General features: G+C 43.7%; 2 protein-coding genes across 5 annotated transcripts in view; one reads left to right on the forward strand and one right to left on the reverse strand.

The window, feature by feature from the left end:
* The window catches only part of LOC136857542 (NAD kinase), a 933,739-nt gene that overhangs the window by 573,684 nt on the left and 332,611 nt on the right, over positions 1–27,444 (forward strand). The gene's annotated exons all lie outside the window — the stretch shown is intronic.
* LOC136873553 (ankyrin repeat domain-containing protein 6) lies at positions 8,238–24,179 on the reverse strand. The gene is made up of 3 exons (XM_067146710.2): positions 24,012–24,179; positions 18,810–19,211; positions 8,238–8,779 (listed from the first exon to the last, which is right to left on the reverse strand). The coding sequence occupies exons 1-3, from the start codon at positions 24,052–24,054 to the stop codon at positions 8,472–8,474; spliced, it is 753 nt and encodes a 250-aa protein (XP_067002811.2). The 5' UTR covers positions 24,055–24,179; the 3' UTR covers positions 8,238–8,471.

Genomic DNA, 27,444 nt, shown 5'->3' on the forward strand with positions numbered 1-27,444 from the left:
TTCGACGTTTGGTAATAATTCACCGCTTTCAAAGTGCCGAGAATGAGTTAATAATATACTTCAAGTTAAATACGTCGCAGCTCTTAATCTGAATGGCGGTACAGCTTTCTCACAGTGACTATCTAACATTTCGCTTGTTTTGGGCTCTAATTTCACATTCGTCACTGATCGATAATATTCGGGTTATAAGAACGAATTTCAACAAGTACGAACAATTTTGTTGACGAGATTTCCTTGGTATAACGACGTCGAATTGGACTCATGAAAAATGAAATCTAACCGTGCATAATAGCGTGCCTATTCACGTGTTGAGAGGAATGGAGGTCACTTTCATTCGTTATCGCCATCTGTGGTCCCGAACCAGAACCTCAAGCACGACTTGATTGAGGGTCATGTTTACCAGCTGAACGTGCGAACCGCTTGTCATCACACAGTAGTATAACAGTTCTCCAGTAGGGTTTTGCTTTAGTCGTTTAATCAGAGCAAAAATAATCAGCATCTTTGGCTGAAAGGACAGCATAACGAAATAGTTGATAATCTAGCAAAGCAGACCATCTTTGACGGAACCTGTCACGCTATAGTATAGCGGTTCCGTATTCGGACTTCATACCATTACTACGGAGCAAATCTCACAATGACTGGTCGAATAACTGGAACATAACTCAGGAGATTAAAAGACGACACTACGCTGCTCATCAGCCTCGCATTCCAGCAAGACTGTGGTTTGACAAATTACGTGTTAGTAGGTGACATCTTACGTCGATCATACGCAACCGTCTCGGTCATGACTGCCACCCAAATCATCTTCATCGGATTAGTGTAGTGGATTCTTCTATGTGCCACAAGGACCTAGAGGAAATTGCCGATCTCAGCCACATCATTGTCGGTGGCAGTAAAAATCGACAGGCATAAAGGGTGTTATATGACAAATTGGCCCTTATTCGCGTCCCTTTTCCTGCCAACGTAATATGTTTAGTAATCTGATAATATTTAGGCACTTGCCCAGTTTTTACATATGACTGATCTGAAGATCTAAATTATACATTTAACGCCGAAGGTTCTTTTCCTTGTGCTGTGAAGTGAGTACAATGAGTTCCATTTTCTTGGTATTGAGATTTTTCATCTGTTGCATGTATTTTATACAGCTGCTCGCAAAATTATTCGTCCGCGCTCTTTATGTGAGGACAATAGACAATAGCACCAATACAATAAAGAAGTTAATTGCAAACAAGTAATCGTATGTTTTATTTGCCATCTGTACATCTGAGGACATAATTTATAGCACCATAAGCACTGGCATTTGGAACAAATAAAAACAATCACACTGCTTGCAGAAAAGTCACGTTGCAAAAGTATTCGTCCACAATAAGAAATCAAGGAATGTTCAGTCGTTTTCTAAATATCAGTAGTGGGTCGAACGTTCTTTGGAACCAATCACGGCTTGAAGGCGTTTCGGCATGGATGTCACCAGTTTTTCTGTCACTTCCGGGCCTATTTCGTGCCATTCTTCCATGAAGTATTCTTCAGAGCTTTTTTTTATTTGGAATACGCTGCTTGCTCAGTGTAAATTTTAATTCCGCACATTAATGATGTATGGGGTTTAAGTCTGGGGAGTGGGGTGGTGTCTGCAGCACATGAGGTATATTGTAGAGTAGCCATTTTCTAACAACACGAGCAGTGTATTTAGGGTCATTATCTTGCTGGAAGAAGTACCCACAACTAAGACCTTATTTTGCCTCGCTGGGTGTTAAGTGTTGCTTTAATATACTCAAATATACCATCTTATCTATCCGTTCAGGTATTATATGGCAGTTGGATACCCCGCCGCCGACATACACCCACATACCATTATGCAACCTCCTCTATATTTTGCGGTTGGTTGCAGATTTTGACTTTGGAGCTCAGCGTTCTTGTTTCTCCATACACGTCGCTTTCCAGAGCAATTGAACAAACAGAATTTGCTCTCGTCCGTAAACAACAAGCGCTTCCATAATGCTGGTGGCTTCATAACGTACTGTTTAGCGAACGCCACCCTCTTCTTATGGTTCACCTCACTTATCCACGGCTTCTTCCGGCCTGTACACCCCTGCAAACCAGCTCTGTGTAACACACGTCGTACGGTGTCGGTGCTGATGTTCTTCCCAGTGGAGGTTTGTACTTTTGTTCGAAGCACAGGTCCAGACACATGGGGATTTTTCTGGACGGTGTGTATTATGCTTCGCTCTTCGCGTGTTGTCAGCTTCCTCGACCGCCCAGTTCTTGCTCTATTGATTAAGTTGCACTGGTCTTGTATCGTTGAATGATACTTGTGACTGTAGTTCGCGGTATTCCTGTTTTTCAGCAATTACTCTTCACGAATTAACAAGTATGTGGAGTTGGATAATTCGTTGGCGTTCAACAACAATTCGTTTCCTTATCTTTCCCATCGTACTCGGGGCATGCACTAAATGTTATCTCACCGACACTGCCCGTATCACTGATGGACTGAGCTTGGTGATTTGTCCCCCTTCCTCAATGCTGTGTTCGTTACACAAGATAATGCACAAGGCGGACGAATACTTTTGCGTTGCCATTTCCTAGCCCAACAACACTCATTCTTCATTATTAAAGAGCACTGACGTGCAAGAGGTATATTCTGCCGGTATTATAGTGCATATATATTGCATATTCACTGCGTGTTTGTTTCTGAACGTATCCGAAGCCTTATAATGCAGTTTTAGTGTTCAGTATATGAAAAGGACACATGGACGAATACTTATGCGAGCGACTGTATATAGTGTTAATTTATATACACTGACTGACAGTGACAATGCAACACCAAGGAGGAGTGGTTCGAAAGGGATGAAAGTTGGGAAAAAACAGAGACGGCACGGACGAATAATTGATGTTTATTTCAAACCTATATGCAGGTTACACAATGCGCACGGCATCGACTCAGTAGGATGTAGGACCACCGTGAGCGGCGATGCACGCAGAAACACGTCGAGGTACAGAGTCAATAAGAGTGCCGGATGGTGTCCTGAGGGATGGTTCTCCATTCTCTGTCAACCATTTGCCACAGTTGGTCGTCCGTACGAGGCTGGGGCAGAGTTTGCAAACGACGTCCAATGAGATCCCACACGTGTTCGATTGGTGAGAGATCCGGAGAGTACGCTGGCCACGGAAGCATCTGTACACCTCGTAGAGCCTGTTGGGAGATGCGAGCAGTGTGTGGGCGGGCATTATCCTGCTGAAACAGAGCATTGGGCAGCCCCTGAAGGTACGGGAGTGCCACCGGCCGCAGCACATGCTGCACGTAGCGGTGGGCATTTAACGTGCCTTGAATACGCACTAGAGGTGACGTGGAATCATACGCAATAGCGCCCCAAACCATGATGCCGCGTTGTCTAGCGGTAGGGCGCTCCACAGTTACTGCCGGATTTGACCTTTCTCCACGCCGACGCCACACTCGTCTGCGGTGACTATCACTGACAGAACAGAAGCGTGACTCATCGGAGAACACGACGTTCCGCCATTCCCTCATCCAAGTCGCTCTAGCCCGGCACCATGCCAGGCGTGCACGTCTATGCTGTGGAGTCAATGGTAGTCTTCTGAGCGGACGCCGGGAGGGGAGTGCAGGCCTCCTTCAACCAATCGACGGGAAATTGTTCTGGTCGATATTGGAACAGCCAGGGTGTCTTGCACATGCTGAAGAATGGCGGTTGACGTGGCGTGCGGGGCTGCCACCGCTTGGCGGCGGATGCGCCGATCCTCGCGTGCTGACGTCACTCGGGCTGCGCCTGGACCCGTCGCACGTGCCACATGTCCCTGCGCCAACCATCTTCGCCACAGGCGCTGCACCGTGGACACATCCCTATGGGTATCGGCTGCGATTTGACGAAGCGACCAACCTGCCCTTCTCAGCCCGATCACCATACCCCTCGTAAAGTCGTCTGTCTGCTGGAAATGCCTCCGTTGACGGCGGCCTGGCATTCTTAGCTATACACGTGTCCTGTGGCACACGACAACACGTTCTACAATGACTGTCGGCTGAGAAATCACGGTACGAAGTGGGCCATTCGCCAACGCCGTGTCCCATTTATCGTTCGCTACGTGCGCAGCACAGCGGCGCATTTCACATCATGAGCATACCTCAGTGACGTCAGTCTACCCTGCAATTGGCATAAAGTTCTGACCATTCCTTCTTGGTGTTGCATTTGCTCTGTCAGTCAGTGTATGGTATGCACTTCACGTATTTATACATGATGTTTTGCTGGATGCATGGCTACTTGCCGAGTGCCAAATATATATATAAATATTTAAGTCTCCAACTTTCGTAATTGGAACGAAAAAAAAGGACCCTGTGTTTTTGTTGGCATTCTACGCGCAAACCTCGACTTTAAAACTACGTAACTTCAAAACGCCTCATCCGAAAATACAATACAAATTTAATGTGCCATAGCCTTAAGTGTCCTAAACAATATTTCAAACTCATAAGATTTTGTCAGTAGCCTCCGTGGCTCAGACGGCAGCGCATCGGCCTCTCACCGCTGGGTTGCGTAGTTCAAATCCCTGTAACTCCATGTGAGATTTGTACTGGACAAAGCGGAGGCGGGACAGGTTTTTCTGCGGGAACTCCGGTTTTACCTGTCATATTTAATTCCAGCAACACTCTCCACTATCATTTAATTTCATCTGTCAGTCATTATTCATCGCCCCAGAGGAGTGCGACAGGCTTCGGCAGCCGGCACAATTCCTATCCTCCATCCCTGATCCGGTCGTTGACTGGAAAGCAGGTTGTGGGTTTTCAAGAGTTTATAACTACAGCTTTAGAAGCTGTTATCAGTTTTATTTGTAATGGGTTTCTCAGTCCGGCGAAGCCTGACAAAGCTGTGATTAACATCGATATGAGCGATGCAATTACTGCTCCCGTAATCGAAATTTATAGAAAGCCTACACGTATCCATATATTTCATACCGATTATTATTTGAGCGGGAAATTGCATGAACTCCAAGCGAGAGGACAGCTACTTGCATGAGTGCTTTGGACCTCCAACGGTTCGTTTAAAATGGTGAGCTGCTTATTGTTTAAAAGTATTGTCTTTGTTGTGTACATAATATTCAGACATCAGATTTAGTCATCGCCATTCGCATTTGCGTATGTACAAAAGAAGTAAATAATTCATATTTACACAATTACATCATCAGAGTTGTCGGTTCCTCCCGAATGTGAGTTCGAATCCATGTTCATTATAATGGGCGATCAAAACGTTTCCGTTGGACGGCCGTACAGTTCTAAATCAGGATGCCAATCAGGCACAATCGCCGTGAGTATTGAGGCACTCATCCCACCGTCGCAGCAGGTTGAAGATCCCCGTGTGGTAAAACACCGTGTCCTGCTGCGTGAAGGAGTCCGGAACGGCCTGCTGCACATCCTCGTCCAACAGGAAGCATTGGTCCTTAAAGGCGTTTTTGAGGGGACCGAAGGTAGGATAATCGCATGGAGAGAGATCAGGACTTTAGGCCCGCATCGCCTCATCCACCGCCCGCTTGTTGTCCGTGACGGATGAGGCTGGCCTCCCAGATCGACCGGCGTCTTGTGTCGAAACGCGACCCGCACGGAACTTGGTACACCATACCACAACGGTGGTTTTCGAGAGATATGCTGCCCCATGCACAGTCTTCATTCTCCGATGAATGACCATCGATGTTTGTCCTTCGGCAGCTAAGAACAGAATAAGTGCACGTTGGTCCTGTTTGGACGCATTTGGTAATAACGTCGCCATAGTTCACGTGGCCACATTTAACGCACGCACCTCGGCACGACACGACTGCTACTCTAATCCCTTTACCTACATATCCGTGCTTATATACCCACATCGGAGTCGCGCTACATTGCATGTCCGCTGCAGCAACGCCCTCAAACGAAAACTTTTTGATTACGCCTTATATAATAAGTTCCATCGAAGGGATGTTGTCAGGAAGTTCTTCGTTATCCCAGTAATATTTCTGAATTTTCTGGCTTGATGAATGCATTTTTTTCAGAATTGAGGAGTTACCGAGAGGAGAGCGTAATTGCATAAATCTTTCATTACTTCCGTGCTTCTCCATCTTCCGGTGTCATTGACGGTATTTACCTTTACTCCTTCAACGATCCGAAGAGATGGAAATCACTGAGTGCCAGGTCGAGGTTGTAGGGAGGATGGTTCAGTACTCTCACTGGAAGCGCCGTATTGTTGGCTGCGTGTGGCCTGGCGTTGTCTTGCAACGTGTACCATTAGAGCAAGTGCTTGGACATGAATGGTTACTGGTTGAATAGTAATACGTATCAGTAGCCAGTGTGTCCAGTGGAAAAGAGTTTCTCAGTGCTGGCTCTTGTGACCTTACTTTTTGAAGCGCCTTTGTACACTAATACCCGGTTATGTCAACCTCGGGTAAGACTTAACCTACCCGGTTATGTCAACCTCGGGTAAGACTTAACCGTGGTAAAATGGATAGCTTACCATGCTTAAGTTGAGTTTCAGTTGCATCAAGCCCGGTTTTGAAATTTGTGACGTTTTACCGCGTTTAAAAGTTAACCATTCGTGAGCGAGCGGTTAAGCAGCTAACGGAGGCTTTAAGGCCTACGTAAGGCACATAACCTCACGAGTAAGTTGTATATTACGTCCATCAAATGTGTCGTGATCCAATTTAAAAGTTTAGCGGTCGAGAATGAGCGATCGAATGTGCCGTGATGTTACCGTTAAAATGGGCTTGGCACCACATATCTTGTGTCTACAATATCGCGAGGATGATCGACAGAGAGAAGGAGACTGTGGCGTCCTTGTTACAGTTAATAGGTGACCAACTCGAGTTCCCAACTTGTAAAAATAATCCTGTTTCGCCAAGAAGTAATCCAAGTCAATGAAAATTTCAGTTTCAAATGCTCTAAAATTCGGCGTTCTCGTTCGTCATTCCTTGTGTTGTAATAGAAGATATGATAAAAATTACTACAATAATGCTGATAAGGAGAAAAATGAGGAAAATGATTATAAAACAGTGTTTATACAAGTGTAAAATAATTTAAGTAATATTTGTCCTGTAAATAAAAAGACAGCTGGCGATTCCAGACGAAATGTAAACAACTGGGAACAGGATAAATTAGAGACACATGACTGTCAAAAAAATATCACTGCCTTCTGGATAAATTAAACATGACTGACTGTCGATCCCATCACTGCCTTCCGAATACTGCTTTGAATTACTTCCGAGGGGAATAATAGCGAGAAAAACGAGCGTCAAGAAACCTCGATTTCGAAACCAAGGATTAGCAATGGTGCAACAGGTTAATGACAATACCACGGTAAGTGTTTTACCACGGTTTCGTAATGCCTGATATTTGCTGAGAATGGGGCACCCAGGCATAAATGTGGCGTTTAGCCCTATGTATACAATACCTGAAATAAACAATGAATCTTCCGTTTTACCCTTAAAATAACTATCACCACCGCCATCTCTGTCATGAGACCAGTTGTCTAAAATGAAAGGCAGCGAAGCCAGTCAGAAGTCGGCCCTGTGGTGTAAGCGTAGCGTGTCTGCCTCTTACTCGGAGGCCCTGGGTTCGATTCCCGGCCAGGTCAGGGATTTTACCTGAATCAGAGGGCTTGTTTGAGGTCCGTTCAGTGTGCATGATTACAATTGAGGAGCTATCTTGATGGTGAGATAGCGGTCGCGGTCTAGAAAGCCAAGAATAACGGCCGAGAGGAGTTGTCGTGCCGACCACACAGCAGCAGTCGCGTGTAGGCCATGGCCTTTTAGGCCTGTTGCGCTATGGGGTTTGGTTTGGAGTCCGTCACGAAAGCCGAGCAATACGATTGAAGATGACGTCATACTGACTGTGGCACTCCGGTATCTGCGGGGAATTTGGCTGGGCAACTGTCGTTGTGGTAAGCTTAGGCCCAAATAATGGACTGTATGTGCAACATGTGACTTTCATTTTAAAATGTTCCAATTGTAATGAGTTTTACTTGAAAACCATGTCTCTGATGGGGACAGAAATCCGTTCGTATCGGAATTTAGAACGCCTGGAAGGTATGCATAGCCACTTACCGGCTTGGATGGACAAGTTGCCGGCCTAACTCCTAGATATTCCAGTGCAAGGACACCTGTGTTATCGCTGCTGTAGAGTGGGTTGCGTCCTCCCCAGGTGAAATATTTCTGCTGTATGGATTACATCACACTAAATATTACTTTTTCACATAAATAGTCTTCAAAAACAATTTTACATGAACATATTATTTATTCAAAAATATAATAAACTTTCATAAATTACTTTCATTCATAGACTACATGTAATTCAGTAAAAAGAGTAGACGTGAAGTATTCAAATATGACTTTTACAAAAATATCCCATCAGCGATTATTTAAACATGTTTTCCTACAAAAATACCACAGATTTTAATTTTCGGCGCTTAAAGGAATAATTATGAAATTCTTATTGGTCGAAAATAACGTTAGTCTGCCCTTAAGCAATTGTCCTGTAGTAATCTGGAGCATTGAAAATCGTCACAGAGTTGACTGACGCGCAACGCTGTATAACCCTCGTTGTCCACGACATCGAGATTAGCTCCGTACTCGAGTAATAACCGCAGACAGTATTGGTGTCCATGCTCTGCAGCCACGTGTAGCGCCGTCCTGCCGTACAAGTCCTGGGCGTCCAGGAGGTCCTGTCGATGTTCCAACACCACTCGCATCGTGTTGAGGTCATCGTTACTAGCGGCTACATGAAGCAGGTTCCATTCTCCCGACGTGACATCGAGTTCTGCAAAGAAAATTGTATGTCCATGTACATAAATAAAGGTATAACGTTAGTGTGCCCTTAAGCAATTGTCATTTAGTAATTTCATGAAGAAAAACTGGAATTTTCTGAATCCGAAGGCATCCATTTAAAAATAGAATAGAATACAGACACCGAGTGAGCTGGCAATGTGGATAGGGTCGCGCACTTGTGAGCTTGCATTCGACTGATAGTGGGTTCAAATCCCACCGTCGGCAGCCCTGATCATTGTGTTTCATGGTTTCCCATTTTTCATACCAGGCATTGAACATCAGACCGACTGAAAAGTGTAAGAAAACGCCAAATGTGATGTTAATTTTAAAAAAACCCGGACAGTCTTTGAATTTTATACATACAGGAAAATTTTTGAAGATGGGAAAATTCTTAACTGGCGATGCCCTTGATATTGCCTTATAAGGGAACTACAGGGTCTCTCGTATAAACTAAGACCTAATGCACGGTGTTTGTACTCTGCGCTACGGCAGCTGCCTCAGCCGAACTTACGCCGCGCGCTGCCGCCCTGCTTTAAGTGTGTATACAATCTTATATGAAATCTTACCTTATAAAAGACTAGCTGATGTACCCGTGCTTCGTTACGGAATTCTACACTTTACACAGAACTCTAGGTTAGGTACCCCCCTGTGGGTGGGGGCGGTAAAATAACACGCACGTTATCCCCTACCTGTCGTAAGAGGCGACTAAAAGGGAGCTCCAGAGGCCCTGAACTTTGGAGCGTGGGTTGGCGACCACGGGGCCCTTAGCTGAGTTCTAGAATTGCTTCCACTTACTTGTGCCAGGCTCCTCACTTTCATCTATCCTATCCGGCCTCTCTTGGTCAGCTTTTGTCCTTTTCCGACCCCGATGGTATTAGGGTACTCGAGGCCTAGGGAGTCTTTCATTTTCACGCCCTTCGTGGCCCTTATCTTACTTTGGCCGATACTTTCATTTTCCAAAGTGTTGGATCCTTTTCCATATTTTCTCTCTGATTAGTGTTACATGGAGGATGGTTGCCCAGTTGTACTTCCTCTTAAAATAATAATCACCACCACCATCTAGGTTAGGTAGTATGCACGTTGTGAGTAAGATTGTATTAAATTGCATAGCTCTTAACGTTACCCTAGAAACGTGACGGGGAAGTCACCAAACCTCTTTTCTTATGTGAAGACTGGATTAGGGAATATTCATTATTGGTAAGCCCTCTTCCCTACCATCAGTCACAATCAAGTTGGAGAGATTTCATTATAATGTCTGACACTCACTCTCCATCTGCCTTTTTACATCCTCGGAAAGACTGTCTTAGTGGTTTTCCCAACTGAAATCAACACAGATCATTACAATGACGCCAGTAGGAATGTTGCGATCATATGAAATACTCGATCAAATGAAAAACCACACGTTCTCACTTTTAACGTACAGTTCTACGCCGCCGATCTAACAGTCCAATGTTTCAGAGCTAGAATGACGAGGCCGCAGACAGCCGTGAGCCGTGAACACTCTTTAATTTCAAGAGGGGGGGGGGTCAAATAGGGCAGAGTCTCAGGGCCCTTTTACTCATCTGTTTAATAGGAGTACCCGATGAGTTGGAAAATCTCAATTCACTACACTGGCGTAGGAAAATACTATATGACTTGGAGACAAAATTTTCTTCCAAGCCAGAGGAGAAACCCCTAATATCATTTGGAATAGACCGAAATTGTAATTTTAGACTAGATCATAAGCGAGCCTCTGCCATTATTCCGTTAAGTGTGCCCACTGATCATTCCAATCACCGCGTCAGAGTAGGGATCGAATAGCTCGAATACTATGATGAACCAGTGTGTTACGTACCAGCAGTATCAGAAAATGTATGAACCGGAGGAATGGCATGCTAAAGAAGAAAGTTATCTAACTCCCCAGCTATTTCCCGTCATTATTCAGGCAGGCTGTAATACTCGGTACGCAGCAGTAATCCCATCTATCGGAGATGAGTGGCAGCATCCGAAACAAAGAATATCACAAAAAACCATGGTCAATGTAATGCTATTGTTGATCAATTTTATGAGTTTTCGATTTTGTAGGCCTTCACAGTTTTCTTCCGACTCTGAAATACCAGTCTTATCATAGTCGGTACGGTAAAACTAAATAAAACATAACTAATCGGAAATTGTATTCTCTATAACTTTTGTTATGTAGTACTTTACGGTAGGACCAATAACATAGGTATTAAAAATGAAATGTTAGGCACCTTTCTCTAAACTACCATATACCATCCAGGGTGAATATTTTTAATAGCTTAGACTGTAGTTTGTTATTCGCCGACTCTGTATACGGATTTTCATTATATTCTGTGTTCCCATTTTCTTGCGGCTCGGCGTTGATATGGACTTAGCAGAAAAAATACAAATTCATGAATATCTGGGTTATCATGGCCGGTACGGTAAAAATGTATAAGACATAAAAGATCGCAAATGTAATTATGTATAACGTTAGTTATGTAGAATTTATCGATAGGACCACTAATAACATACATATTAGAGAGTTAAATTGTAGGCCTTCCCCTAAACTACCATTCCACTCAGCGTGAATATAATTTATAGCCTAGATTGTAGTGGCTCATTCCCCGACTTTACATACCGATTTTCATTAAATTCTCTTCAGCCGTTTTTTGGTGATTCGCAGGCAGACAGACAGAAATTACGGAAAGGTAAAGACTGCCTTTCCTTGTTACTGTGGACATGACCGATACAGAAATAATATTATTTTAAAATTCTGAGCAATGTACAGAAAAAACTCTTATATAATATATAGATGCTGGAAGTGTTGTCCTTCCTGGATTATACAGGCATTGTATGTGGTAACCACATTCAGGTTGATGCCAATGAGTTCTGCCACTGTAATATTTCTGATTTCATTCGTAATGTTTTCTTTCAGTTCCCCCAATGTGTAAGGATTTGTTCGATACACTTTCTCTTTCAGTTTACCCCACAAGTAAAAATCACACACTGTTAAATCCGGAGAACGAGGGGGAAACAGACCAGCACTGATCACTCTGTCTGCAAACACTTCAGAGATTGTAAGAAGGGAATCGTCTGCTGTATGAGCAGGCGTTGAATCTTGTTGAAACCACCCAACGAGATTTTTCTTCTTTCGTTAACTGATGGAAGAATAGCGTCAGAATGTCATCTTGGAACTTCTCTGAGTTTACTGTCGTCTCGAAAAAAATAGGCCCAATTATTCGGCTTGCGCTAACAGCACACCAAACACCAATAATCCTGTCATAATGGACTACTTCATAAACACAATTAGGGCCGGGCTGAGTGGTTCAGACAGTTAAGGCGCTGGCCTTCTTACCCAAACTTGGCAGGTTCGATCCTGGCTCAGTCCGATGGTATTTGAAGGTGCTAAAATACGTCAGCCTTGTGTTGGTAGATTTACTGGCACGTAAAAGAACTCCCGCGGGACTAAATTCCGGCGCCTCGGCGTCTCCGAAAACTGTAAAAGTAGTTTTTGAAACGTAAAGCAAATAACATTATTATCAACACTGTTGTAACCAAGGTTGAAATTTACAAAACACAACTTTTATTGCTTCACTTTATGATATTTACACAAATAACTGAAAATTATTTTGAAGCAAAAAGGAATATTGAATCTTGAGAAAAGTCTGTCTTTATACAATATGTACAGGTTTACAGTCTTTATATACACTTCTATCTTGAAAAGATAGTCTTTGTGAATTGACACGTTGATAGTCGAGAACTATCTGGCACACTAACATAAATGTCTTTGAGAGTCCTTGTTTGTTGAAGTGCCTGAATTCCTAAAAAGCAAGTTCAATTGATTGAAGAAATTCCACCTAGCGAAACTAAGGGAGCTTGCATAAATTAGGGAATGAAAATGGCTTGTAAAAGAATTACGGAACATAGGCAGCGGAAACAGGTAAGGGAGCGGTGACCAGAGGTGAGACCTCGTACTGCCAGAAATTCAGTCCACCTGGTCGAAGCACATTTTCAAGAGGAGTAGCCTCCGTGCTCGACGTAGGGTGTATTCTGGAGCTGGACACCGGGCAAGTGGGCAATTGAGCAGGCAGGGAGCTCCTATTTATAGTACACTCGATGGTCAGGCACGCGCACTGAGGGCTGCGCGTCGAAGCTAGCAGAATGATACACAGGCGCGCGTACAGCTGGCTGGCGGAGCGAGAAAGGGAGCGCCGGACATACAACACCCTCCCCTCCTAAATACGCCGGTACGGCGTGAAACGGCGGCGGCGCTGGCGGCGGCTGCGATGCTGGGGCGGAGCTGCTGACGTCTCTGTTGTATTGTCCGGAGCTGGAACTGGGCGGAGTGGCGCTGTCTCGTCCTGAAAGGAACCCATTGTTATTAAATGATCTAAGGCTCGTTCAGCAATAGATTTATCTGGTTTAGCAATAGCATCAATAGCTGGACAGGGGCGGTAGCGCAGACGTATCTGATCTTGATGGCGGCAGATACGTTTCTCCGTAGTCTGTATCTCGTATAGACGATGACCCAAAGATCTGCAGATGACTCCAGGTATCCAGAGTGGGTTGGATTTGAATGTCCTGGTGTAGACCTTGTCGTTGAGGGAGAACTTCGTTGGTGAGGTCTTATGCTGGGCCGGAAGAGGCTGTAACAGAGAAAGTAAAGTTCTGTGAGGTCGTCCATGGAGCTTCTGTGCAGGAGTGATATTATCAGCGCCGGGTAGAGTTCTGTAGTTGTTTAAGAGTTGGAGCAAGGCTTGGTCTTTAGTTAAGCCTGAAGAGACAGCTTTCTTCATACTTCTTTTAAATGTTTGTACGAAGCGTTCAGCTTCACCATTAGATTGAGGGTGAAAAGGTGGTGCTAGGATATGACGAATGCCATTATGTGTACAAAAGTTCTGAAAAGCAGTAGCTGTAAATTGAGGTCCGTTGTCCGAAATGAGTACTTGCGGTAAACCTTCTGTAGTAAAGATTTTCTGGAGAGCACGAATGGTAGCTTCGGTTGTAGTAGTCGAATGCATATCCACGACATATGGAAAGTTTGACAGTGAATCGATGACTATTAACCACATGGAATTGAGGAAAGGACCTGCGAAATCGATGTGAACTCGTTCCCATGGAGTAGTAGCAGGAGGCCATGAAGCAAGATCAGAAGACGGGGCGTTCTGATTCGTTTGACATTGCTCACAATGACGTATTAGCTTTTCGATGGCGGCATCAATACCGGGCCAGTAGCAGTGTTGACGGGCGAGTTGCTTTGTTCTGGAGATACCCCAATGGCTTTGGTGTAATAATTCGAGAACTTGTTTCTGTAGGCTAAGTGGGATAACCACTCGGAAGATGGTGCCTGCTTCTAGTAGTACAACTCCGGCACGAGTCGTGAGACGATGCTGCATACGATGATAAGGTGCCAGGTGGGCAGGAAGTGTGCTCTGAAGAGGCCAACCGTTGCGGATGTAAGTACGTACAGTAGCAAGTGTACTGTCCTTATCCGTAGCTTTAGCTATGCAGGTAGCATCAATAGGAAAACTGGATACAGTATCTTCAAGTTCTATGTCCAACTGAAGACATTCAGATTCTTGAGAATCGAAGGCAGTATCAGGACCAACGGGTAAGCGGGAGAGGGCATCAGCATTACAATGCTGGGATGTGGCTCGATATACAATCTGATAGGAATAATCAGAAAGGAACATGGACCATCTTTGAAGCTTTCTGAGGGAATTCTCTGGGATCTTATTACCAGGATGGAATAAGTGTACGAGAGGCTTATGATCGGTAATGATCAGGAAATGGTTGCCATAGAGATATTCATTGAAACGGCGAATACCAAAGATGATGGCTAAAGCTTCTTTCTCTATCTGTGAGTATCGACGTTGATGGTCATTAAGTGTTTTTGAAGCGAAGGCGATGGGGCGTTCTTGTCCATGATGATCCTTCTGGGAGAGAACGGCACCGACACCGTAGTCTGAAGCGTCAGTAGCTAGCGTGATGATCTTGTCGGGCTGAAAATGAGTGAGTTGTATAGCTTGAATTAAGGCGTTGTTGATTGTTTTCCATGCCTGTTGGCATTGCGGAGTCCACTGAAACTTAACACCTTTTTTACGTAGAGCGTTTAATGGAGCTGCCACTGTAGCGAAGCGTGGAATGAACTTATTATAATAGTTCGCTTTGCCTATGAAGGACTGAAGCTGCTTGAGGTTCTGAGGTGCTGGCATGTTTACTATCGCTGAGACATTCTGTGTACTAGGACGAATTCCATTCTTATCAAGTATATGTCCTAGGTAGTGCACTTGAGGCTGAAAGAAGGTACATTTAGCGAGATTTGCTCGTAGGCCATTGTCTTTCAATTTCTGGAGAAGGAGGCGTAGATTGGTTAGATGTTCCTGATGATCTTTTCCAGTAACAATAATATCATCCAGGTAGTTAGCACAACCGGGAATGGAGGCGGTGAGTTGAGCCAAATAGCGCTGAAAAATAGCCGCTGAGGATGAAACACCGAATGGGAGCCGCTGGAGCTGGAGCAGTCCGAGAGGAGTGTTGAGTGTGAGAAATTTCTTAGATTCTTCGTCTAAAAGTAGCTGGAGATATGCTTCTTTAAGATCAACTCGAGAGAAGAATTGTCCACCAGAGAGACGACGGAATAAGTCTTCTGGACGTGGAATAGGAAAGATATCTGTGTCGAGTTGTGCGTTGACTGTAGATCGAAAATCGCCACAAAGTCGAACATTACCATCAGGTTTCTTGATTACCACGAGTGGAGTAGCCCATTGACTAGAAGTAACTGGTACGACAATTCCAGTTTGTATCCATCTTTCTAATTCTTTCGTGACCTGGTCTTGAAGTGCTAGGGGTACTGGACGTGATTTGAGGAAGCGAGGCTTAGCTCCGGATTTCAGCTGTATGTGAGCTGTATAGTCTTGTGCTGTTCCGAGCTGAGAGTCGAAGACTTCAGGAAACTGCGCTAGGAGAGCGGTAACATCAGAAGTAGGATGCAATGTAGATACGACGTTAATGTTGTCATGTATCTGGAAACCAAATAAGTTAAATAGATCCATGCCCATAATGTTTGAGGCAGTGTAGTTGTTAACTACGAGAAGAGGAATGGCCTTCTGAATTCCTTTATAACTAGCCTGAAGCTTGATTTGACCTTTGATGTCAATTTTCTTCTTGTTAAATGTCACGAGCTGGATGTCAGCTGGAGAGCATGAAGGTGAACCTAAGTCGTGGTAGGTAGTCAGGTTAATAATAGAGACAGGTGATCCAGTGTCTAATTGAAAATCGACAGATCGATCAGAGAATGAGAGAGGAATGATGATTTTGTGAGAATCCTTTGTGGGAAGAATAAGATTGATCTGATCAACTTCCATGTCTTGGCGGGGCTGTATATGCTTCCGGCGTGCTGCAGCAGTCTTAGCAGGGCGGAGCGAACTTTGACAGACAGTCTTAATGTGTCCAAGTTTATTACATCGTTCACAAGTAGCTTTGAAAAAACGACAGTCACGACGTTCATGATGCTTGAAACAACCTCGGCAGGAAGGCAGGAGTTTCGAGGTGCTTTTAGAATTGGGCTTCCGTGTAGCATTACGAGAGGGAACCTGGCGAGAATGCTTGGTGGAGAGCGCCTTATCCGTACGGTTCACTGTAGCAGAGGACTTGCGGGCCTGAGGCGAGACTTGTGCAACTTCGTGTGGAGAAGCTATGGCTGCAGCAGTCTTGGTAGTAAGCTCATAAACCGTAGCAATACGCTGGACGTCTTCTAAAGAAGGGTTACTCTGCTTGACAGCGTCAAAACGTATTTTGTCTTCAGGAGTATGTAAAATTATCATGTCCCGAATGAGAGAATCAGTGTAGGATGAACCACAACCGTCCTTGGAGCAGATGAACTGGCAGGGTTTAGCTAGACCACGCAATTCAGTTATCCATTCAGTATGTGTCTGATGGGGTTGCTTTCTGCTCTGAAAAAATTTATAGCGAGCAGCCACTATGTGAGGAGCTTTGGCATAGTGTTCCGTGAGACGGGCCAAGAGCTGCGTGAAGGGTACCCCAGATAAGTGTTCTTCTGGACTTAATTTACGTAGTAATTCACACGTAGCATTGCCAACCGAACTAAGAAATAGTGCGCGGCGGCGTTGATCATCTGTGACAGAATGGCAGATGAAATGCTGTTGTAAACGGGCTAAATAAACTGACCATTCTTCCTTAGCCGGATCAAAAGCAGAGAACGGAGGAATAGCTGATGGCTGTGTAGAGACAGAAATAGCTTGAATAGCCTGAATTAATGCTGCCTGTTGTTGTTGCATAAACTGTTGTTGTTGCTGCTGTAAGGCTTGGAAGACCGTAGCGAGTTGTTCCGCAGTAGCCATTGCGAGATGCGTGCAAGAAAGAGTAAGGTAAGCTGTGTGTCAGAACTGGTTGGAGTGTCGTTGTTGTGTAGCACGTCGCCGTAGAGTTGACAACTGGGCCTGTTGAATTGTAGTGTCGTGTTTACCTCGTCGCTATAGAGTTGGCGATTGGGGCCTATGACGTGTAGTTTGTTGCTTTTGTACCTCGTCGCTATAGAGTTGGCAACTGGGGTCGAAGAATTGTAGGTTGTTGCGTTTTTACCTCGTCGCCATAGAGTTGTGTTGTAACCAAGGTTGAAATTTACAAAACACAACTTTTATTGCTTCACTTTATGATATTTACACAAATAACTGAAAATTATTTTGAAGCAAAAAGGAATATTGAATCTTGAGAAAAGTCTGTCTTTATACAATATGTACAGGTTTACAGTCTTTATATACACTTCTATCTTGAAAAGATAGTCTTTGTGAATTGACACGTTGATAGTCGAGAACTATCTGGCACACTAACATAAATGTCTTTGAGAGTCCTTGTTTGTTGAAGTGCCTGAATTCCTAAAAAGCAAGTTCAATTGATTGAAGAAATTCCACCTAGCGAAACTAAGGGAGCTTGCATAAATTAGGGAATGAAAATGGCTTGTAAAAGAATTACGGAACATAGGCAGCGGAAACAGGTAAGGGAGCGGTGACCAGAGGTGAGACCTCGTACTGCCAGAAATTCAGTCCACCTGGTCGAAGCACATTTTCAAGAGGAGTAGCCTCCGTGCTCGACGTAGGGTGTATTCTGGAGCTGGACACCGGGCAAGTGGGCAATTGAGCAGGCAGGGAGCTCCTATTTATAGTACACTCGATGGTCAGGCACGCGCACTGAGGGCTGCGCGTCGAAGCTAGCAGAATGATACACAGGCGCGCGTACAGCTGGCTGGCGGAGCGAGAAAGGGAGCGCCGGACATACAACAAACACCATTAGGATTTTCTGCACACCAATAGCGAGCGTTATGACTGTTTACACAACCATTAAGATGAAACTAGAACTTTTACATACGGACGTACGTTCTTGCAGCGTTAACTGTCTCACCATGATAACGTCCGGCTCCATGGCTAAATGGTTAGTGAGCTGGCCTTTGGTCACAGGGATCCCGGGTTCGATTCCCGGCAGGGTGGGGAATTTTAACCATAATTTATTAATTTCATTGGCACGGGGCTGAGTTTATGTGTCATCTTCATCATCATTTCATCCTAATCACGACGCGGAGGTCGACTACGGGTATCAAATCAAAAGACCTGAATCTGGCGGGCCGAATTTGTCTTCGAACACTCCCAGTACTAAAAGCTATACGCCATTTCATTATCATGTTAACAGCTCAGATTCAGACAGACGACTGATGCTTCCAGGTGGAACATTTGCAGGCTGCTTGCAAGGTCAAGAACTCTGCCCGCGCTGCCGTAGCGCAGAGTGCAAACACCCTGCGTTCTGTCCGACTTTTTAGGAGAGACCCTGTTTATTAGGTAACTTATTATGGTTTATGTCACTTGATATCGTGTTCATATCCAAGCGACCTCCATGGCCATAAGTTTTAATTGGAATGCAAATTACATTTTCCATTTTTAAAAATCGTATTACATTTACTGAGACGCGAATATTGGCTGGTTTCTGTATATCATTTTCCACAAAACAAGTTTAAATGCAAAGCGTACCTTTGAGTGTGAGCTCGGCCTCCAGCAGGATCTTGACGCACTCGCTATGTTTGTGGAGAGCCGCCAGGAAGACAGGGGTGTGAGCCTTCCGGTCTCGAGCCCGTACGTCTGCGCCAACCTTGACGAGCGCCTCGACGCAGGAAGACTGGCCGTGTTGTGCTGCTGTGTGTAGCGGAGTAGCGTCGTCCCGCTGGGATCTGCAGTCCACATCCATGTTGTGGCGGAGCAGGGAGATGAGACAGTTGACGCTACCGATCCTTGCTGCCAGATGTAAGGGAGTCTCGTCATGGCAGCGTTTCGCCAGCCGTCCTTCCTCTAGAAGGCGCTGCAGACTTGGAGCGTCATCGCACAGTACTGCTACTAGTACGTTCCGTTCGTCGTCATGCACCCCAGAAGATATTTCTGTAAGGAAGAACGCAGTTGGATATAGAATCTCGTGCTGATAGTAGGCTGAAACGCGCGCCCCCTGGCCTCCTCTCCTACCAAGTGACAACACTTTAGCCGCAGCTTCTCTCACCCGCGTCTTCCGCCCAATACCCTCTCTTCCGCTTTATTTTTTAAATAACAGAATACATGTCACAGCTTGCATCAGTAGACGTCTCCGAAAGTAGCATTGAATGTCCGCGGAAATATACATAATTATATTTCGTAGGGTTGACGATTTTCCTGTATAGCTTTGGAATGTTCTTCTAGTAGTTCCAGGGTTTTTCGCTAGGTGCTGTAGTGCTAAGTACTGGGCAGTTAGTATAATCGTTACTAGCGCCGTAGCAGGATAATCGCCAGTTTCCAGCAGTAGTTTATTAGTGCACTGATAAGACGGTAGCGTGAAGCTGCCGGACGGAGTAGCTGAGGCGGTAAAACTTCGGCAATTCAGCCCAACTTGGCATATTCAATCCCGGCTCAGTCTGGTGGTATTTGAAGGTACTCAAATACATCCGCCTCATATCGGCAGATTTACCCGCACGTAAAATAACTATGCAATTTAGTGTCTCCTCAAACCAAAAAAAAATAAAGTTAGTGAGACTTAAAAACCAAAAAACATTATTATTACTATGAGTTGCGGCTTGAAACGTAATTGTTACTAAGTTACAGAGTGACCTTCGCTGTGTGTATTGAGTATTCAGCCCGAAGGCTGGTTTGAACCTCAGCAGCTCTACCATCAGCTGTCATAGATAGCCTAGGTTTCACTGAAGAGGCATACTAGGGAAATGGGTGAGGTAGTTTCCCGTTGCTTTCCTCGCCCAGCTAGAAGTAATTACGTATGAGTTGCCAAGCCCACTGAAATACCTGCGCTATATAAAATGTAATATGCACATCAATATACAGTACTAGTATGTCTGCTTGGAGGTGTCTTCTTATAAAAGGTAGGGGGCCCATATCTCGTCCCCTTAGCAGATTAGGACTTGGAGAAATTCAGGAATATTACTCACAAGGCTAGAAATTTACTTATATATATTACTGAATATAGTCTCCACTTTCGGGAAAGTTACAACGAAACTGTTATAACGTAAGGTAGTCAATATTTGACACAAACATAAACACTACAAAAACTAAACTATTAAAATGTGTTCCTAATTTCGCCACCCCCACCCGCCAAATTTATAAAAAGTACAATTCATGTTAATATTTTTTTTCTAACCTTACCAAACACTTTCCCTATAATGAATTACTTGAAGGCCATTTATGTAAGATTTTTCTTGGTATTCTTTTTACCATAGTTGTTCAGTGTTGCTCGTGGAAAGTTAAACTCTTTACTTGCACATTTGTAAACCATTATCTTGTCCCTCACTGCCTTAATAGCCTTTTTCACAGCCTCCTTATCCCACTGCCTGCGTCTTCCCATCTGAAAATAATAAACTTAATAAATATAGTCTAGATACTCAGTAAACGTCATTCTGAGTGACCGGGGGGCGTGGTCATGTGGGTAGTGTGGGAGCTCTGATTAGCGTCCGGTTCGCTATCTTTTAACTCGCTTGTTGACGCGTTGTGTTGAGCCACTGCGTGCAGTGCTTAGCCCGATGTGTAAACGAAGGCTGGGTAGCGAGAGGAATAGCAGACGAGGCAGCCCCCTTCTGTTGCTCCTCCCCACATGCGCGGCCTATTTCCACGCAGGACGTTTACAAAGTATTTGGACTATAACAAATAAAATGTAGGGGGACAAAATTACGAACATTCCCTGATTTATTATAATGGCCGCTGTAGTAACTCACGCCAACCACCTCACTGTAGCGAGTACACGTCAGGAACTACGCCACACGACTGAAATGCAGTCCAGTATATCTGTGCTCATTCTAGGAATAACAGGCTATTAATTTGAATGCTGCACTAACTCAGCTCAGCATGAAAAATGAATCCTCCTTGTACACGGAAACTAAACGTGGTGCACACAACCACCTCTCACAAGACAACGGGATGGGGCTACACGTGTGCCCGCGCGAAACATTAGGTACCAACCGTGAGAACATGAAATCCCTAGGGGGACGGAATTAGGTGCGGGGCCGGAATTTTTTTCCCTACCTTACAGCCGATTCTACAGAGATTCATCTAACCGAGCGAAGGGCCGCGTGGTGTGAGGAAAGTACCTGAAGATGGTTTTCAATGGTTTCTTATTTTCACGGCAGGCAAATGCTGGGGCTGTACCTTATTTAAGGCCACGGCCGTTTCCCTCTTGTTCCAGGCCCTTTCCTATCCCATCGTCACCATAAGACCTATCTGTATCGGTGTGTCATGAAGCAATTAAAAAAAAACTCTTCTGAGAGAAATTTAGTCCAGAGGGTTTGAGTGACAACGTTTAGATCTCAGAAGCCCGCTGAGGTTTCCTCCAGGTACTGTACAAGCCGCTCGTATATCTATATATATAAAATAACATGTACTGACTGACTGACTGACTGACTGACTCATCATCGCCGAGCCAAAACTACTGGACATAAAGAAATGAAATTTTGGGGATACAATTATATTAGGGTGTTGCTGCTCACTGTGGGAGGATTTTTTGATATTCCGTCGCTAAGGGGATGAAAAGGGGGGGGTGAATTGTTTAATGAGTATATCTATATTTCAAAAACTTAAAAGCGTACAGACGCAAAAATTGATATTTGAAATCTCCTTTTAAAATGAAGGAACACGCATACTTTTGTTTTCAGAAAATCCTATCAAGGGGGGTGAAAAAGGCTGAAAAACGGGTTTAATACATTTCATGAGGACACTTAAATCTTAAAAACTGAAGATGTTACAATCATGAAATTTGGTATTTGGAATCTTCTTTAAAAATAAAGAAACACGTATTCATGTTTTGGGAAAACCAACTAAGAGGGGGCAAACAGGAGTTACAAAGAGGGTTAATTTTCAAAATGAGTATATCTGAATTATATCTCAATAACGTAACATGTTACAGACGTGAAAATTGGTATTTGGAATCTACTTTAAAAATAAAGAAACACGTACTTTTTGTTTTTGGAAAATCTAATTAATAGGGGGCGAAGAGGAGTGACAAAGTGGGTGAATTTTTAGAAGTACTATATCTGCAGCTATCTCAGAAACGTAGCATATTACAGACGTAAAAACCGGTATTTGGAATCTCCTGTAAATGTAAAGAAACATAGGTAATTTGTTTCCGGAAAATCCATTTGAGGGGAACTAAAAAAGGGGGTGATTTTTTAGTATGTGCATAACTACAGTATATCTCAAAATATTAACAGGTTGCAGAAGTGAAAATTGGTATATTTAATCTCTTTAGAATTATTTTTATTAGGATACTGGTATCTCAAAAACTGAAGATATCACAGGCGTGAAAATTGGTGAATGGAAATTCCTTTAAAAATGAAGACATGCGTATTTTTTGTTTTCAGAAAATCCACTTAATCGGAAGACAGAATGAAAAAATTGAAAAATTACTTGAATTATATTTATGAGGATACTTATATCATTAAAACTAAAGATGTTGCAGACGCGAAATTGGTACTTGGAATCTCCTTGAAAAGTAAAGGAACACAGAATCCTTTGATTTCAGAAAATCCAATTGGGGGGGGGGGGGGCGGCGCAGGTAAAAGAATTGAAAAAGAAAATGCATTATTTGTATGAGGATACTTATATCTAATGAAAACTAACATTGATACAGACGCGAAAATTGGTATTTTGAATCTCCTTTAAATTAAAGAAACACGCATTTTTGTGCAGAAAATCAACTTGGGGGCAGGGGGTGAAAAGGAGTTGGATTCCTTTTATGAGGACAAATATGTCAAAAACTGAAGATGTTACAGACGTGGTAATTGGTATTTGGAAGCTCCTTTATAAATAAAGATGCGTATTTTTGTTTTCGGTAAATTAACTTAAGGTTGGAGGCTGAAAAGAAGTGAAAAAATTGAATTATATTTATGGGGATAGTTATATCTCAAAACTGAAGGTTACAGAGGTGAAAATTGGTATTTCGAATTTCCTTTAATAAAGAAACACGCATTTTTGGGGAGGGGGAATCAACTTAACGGTGCTGGTATGAAAAAGGAGTTGAATTTTTTTCTTATGAGGATACTTATATCTCAAAAACTAAAGATGTTACAGACGTGAAAATTGGTATTTGGAATCTCCTTAAAAAACACACGTCTTCTTTTGTTTTTGAAAAATCCACTTAAAGGGGTGGAAGGATTGAAAAATTAGTTGAATTATTTGTATGAGGATACTTATATCTCTAAAAGCTAAAGATGTTACGGACGTGAAAATTGGTATATGGAAACTCCTTTAAGAAATTAAAAAAACGCGTATTTTTTGTTTTGTGAAAATATACTTGGGGGGAGGGGTTGAAAATAAGTAAAGAAGGAGTTTAATTCTGTTTAAGAGGACACTTATATCTCAGAAACTGAAGATGTTACAGACGTGAAAGTTGGTATTTTGAATCTCCTTTAAACATAAACTCGTATTTTTTGTTTTCTGAAAATCCGCTTAAGAGACTGAAAAGAATTGAAAAAGTGGGTTAATTTTTAAAATGAGTACCGATATATCTACAGTATATATCAAAAACGTATGTTACAGACATGAAACTTGGTATTTGGGAAGTCCTTTCAAAATACAGGAACAAGTAAATTTTTGTTTCCGGAAAAGGCACTTAACGCGGGTGAAAAGAAGTAAAAAAAAAAAAAAAAAAAAGAAATTACGAAATCCGTGCGCGTGAAGCCGCGGGTAACTGCTAGTCTGCAATAAATTACTTACCTGAGCTATTGCAGTGATGAGCTAGGCGCCTTCGCAGGTCCATTTTCGTCGTATACGCTGGCACATGATGCGTAGTCCTATTTATATACAGCTTATCTCACATAAAATGAAAGTGGCTTTCATTCCGAAGGTCAGAGATAACCATTAACTGTACGCCTGGGGACCTAGCTATAGATCCGTTGATTGTAGCATTGCTGAAGTAACTGGCGGGGATTCACTGTTTTATGAAGCAACAAGAAACCTCGGGGGGACTACTGTACTCGAGCTCTTCCAATTATTTCTTTTTCTGTAGCAGTAAGTTTTCGAAATCGAATCCTAATAGCATCGGCTGGCATTTCAGAGTGATGCGATTGCGAGAATTCCGTACCATTGCATGATAGAATTGCCGGACTGAGTGGCTCAGATGTTTGAGGCGCTGGCCTTCTGACCCCAACTTGGCAGGTTCGATCCTGGCTCAGTCCGGTGGTATTTGAAGGTGCCCAAGTGCATCAGCCTCGTATTGGTAGATTTACGGGCACGTAAAAGAACTCCTGTGCGACTAAATTCCGGCACTTCGGCGACTCCGTAAACAGCTCTACAGCCTGTTTTCAAACATCCGACCGGGTTAGGAATGGAATGAATGAAGCCCCCATCTAGCGGCGAGGATAGGAATTGTGCCGGCTGCCGAAGCCTGTCGCGCTCATCTGGGGCAATTATTAATTAATGACAGATGAAATGATATTGGAGAGTGTTGCTGGAATGAAAGATGACAGGGAAAACCAGAGTACCCGGAGAAAAATCTGTCCCGCTTCCGCTTTGTCCAGCACAAATCTCATATGGAGTGACCGGGATTTGAACCACGGAACCCAGTGGTGAGAGGCCGATGCGCTGCCACCTGATCCACGAGGCTATTATTATTATTATTATTATTATTATTATTATTATTATTATTATTATTATTATTATTATTACTATTATTATTATATCACAGGATAGAATCACGTTGAAGAACCTCCCTTATCCACGCCATTTCAGCAGGTTATTCGGACACACTGAGGTCTCGTAGGAGGGACGTGATTAGCTCATTGGCTTAGCTGCTGGCCTTCCACCCGGAAGACTGAGGTTCGAATTCCAAAAATCACGTAGCATCAGGAAGGGCATTGGTATTAAACCCTAAAAATGAGTCTGGGTGGCTCCAGTGATCCCAGAAATAACTGAAGAACGTTCTTGGGCGTCTCTTAAAACCAATAGTAGTTGGAAAACACACATTTAGTTATTCTTGTGTCGAGTTGATGATCTGTCTCGATTGAGTAAGCTGTCTCGCCGATCGATACTGATTTGCCGGTTGGCAGCCGGTCGCGTGAGAACATAATCGCCATCACTCCTGTAAACTCGTGATATTCTGGTGAATACCGGTGGACTTGCAGCCGTATTGCAATAGTGTTAAGGGTGGTTATTCATTTTTGAAAAGTTATATCGACTATGTTCCTTTTGAAAGTAGAATGCATATTTTCAGAGGATTTTTTTTCCTAGTGGCTTTACGTCGCACCGACACTGATAGATCTTATGGCTGCTATGGGATAGGAAATGGCTAGCAGTTGGAAGGAAGCGTCCGTGGCCTTAATTAGCGTACAGCCCCAGCCTTTGCCTGGTGTGAAAACGGGAAACCACGGAAAACCATCTTCTTTTTTTTTTGCAAGTTGCTTTACATCGCACTGACACAGATAGGTCTTATGGCGACGATGGGACAGGAAGGGGCTAGGAGTGGGAAGGAAGCGGCCGTGGCCTCAATTAAGGTACAGCCCCAGCATTTTCCTGGTGTGAAAATGGGAAACCACGGGAAACCGGCTGCCGACAGTGGGATTCGAACCCACTATCTCCCGGATGCTTTCAGAGGACTTACTTGGCAAAACGTGTCATACAGATTAATTAATTAATTAATTAATTATTTACGTACTTAGGAATAAAATGGCAAGACAGACGCACTAACTTAAGTGTTTTGGATCAAGCTAATACGTACAATCAGCGTTGAGGCTCTCATAGTAAAACACCAGCTTCGATGGACAGGTCATGTAATTCGCTTGCTTAACTCGCGTCTCCCAAAACAAATGATGTACTGTCAGTTGAAGGTCGGACAGAGAAAACAGGGTGGGCAACAAAAACGCTATAAAGACGTTCTTAAGGCGAATCTAAAGAAATGTCAGATTGACACTGAAAATTGGGTGGTTGTGGCATTCACTCGTCCAGAATGGCGTCGCCTCGTCCACCAAGGGCATCTGTCCTTTGAACTACAACAGAGGAAACTTCTGGTCGATAAACGCAATGCTAGGATAGAGGGTATGGATAGCAGAAATATCAACCCTCACGGACCAGTGGCTACCCACGACACCGTGTGAAAATCTAGTGGAAGTGTCTGTTGTTTTAGAATTGTTTTTTTTACCGGGCGAGTTAGCCATGCGGTTAGGGGCGCGCGGCTATGATGTTGCATCCGGAAGATAATGGGTTCGAATCCCACTGTCGGCAGCCCTGACGATGGTTTTCCCTGGTTTCCCATTTTCCATTACGCAAATGCTAGGGCTGTACCTTGATTAATGCCACGGTCGCTACCTTCCCAATCCTAGCTTCTCCTCAGCCTGTCACCGCCGAAAGCCTTCGATGTGTTTGTGTGACGTTAAACCCCTAGCAAAAATAAAAACGGGAAAATCATCTTCAGAGCTGCCAAGAGTGGAGTTCGAACCCACTAACTCCCGAATGTAAGTTCATAGCTACGTGACTCCAACCGCGTAGTCAACTTTCTTACCCAATTTCATTTACCGTCATTCAGTTCATCTTCTTTAGCTGCTCAACTGAGGTTGGTGTCAGGAAGGGCATCAGACCGTAAAACATGCCATATAATTTCATCTAAACTCATCCTCGATGACGTATCAGGAGATGGGACTAAGGGGGTAGATGTACAAACACCAGTATTTCTCGTATGTAAATGAAAAAAAACACCCTAATAATAGTACCGAGCGAATTGATTGCGCGATATGGGCGGCGTAGCTGTTAGCTCGCATTCAAGAAATGGCGCGGCTGTCCTGAAGATGGTGTTCCTCGGGTTCTCATTTTTACTGGTTCTTAATTAATTATCCCATCGGCACTAAAAACCTATCTGAGGTAGTGCGACGTTAAAACCTAAAATAATACGAGGGTTGGATCTTAAGTAGTGGCAACACTGTTGTGGAGACGCTATGCAACGGAATCTAATATTGTCGCTGATAGCACTCGTTGGTTACATACCTACCTTACCTCAGAGCAAATGGACTCCCACATCACCTGCGTGCGCACAAGCGAGAGAAACAGACATTTGTGAGCTACCGGTCTAACGTAACTTTGTCACTATGTTTTCCAAACAGGAACAACGGAATTGGATCAAGATTGAATGTGCCAGAGGTCGTACAGCACGACAGTGTTA

The sequence above is a fragment of the Anabrus simplex genome, chromosome 1 (genome assembly GCF_040414725.1).
Source record: "Anabrus simplex isolate iqAnaSimp1 chromosome 1, ASM4041472v1, whole genome shotgun sequence".
In the NCBI taxonomy this organism is placed as follows: domain Eukaryota; kingdom Metazoa; phylum Arthropoda; class Insecta; order Orthoptera; family Tettigoniidae; genus Anabrus; species Anabrus simplex.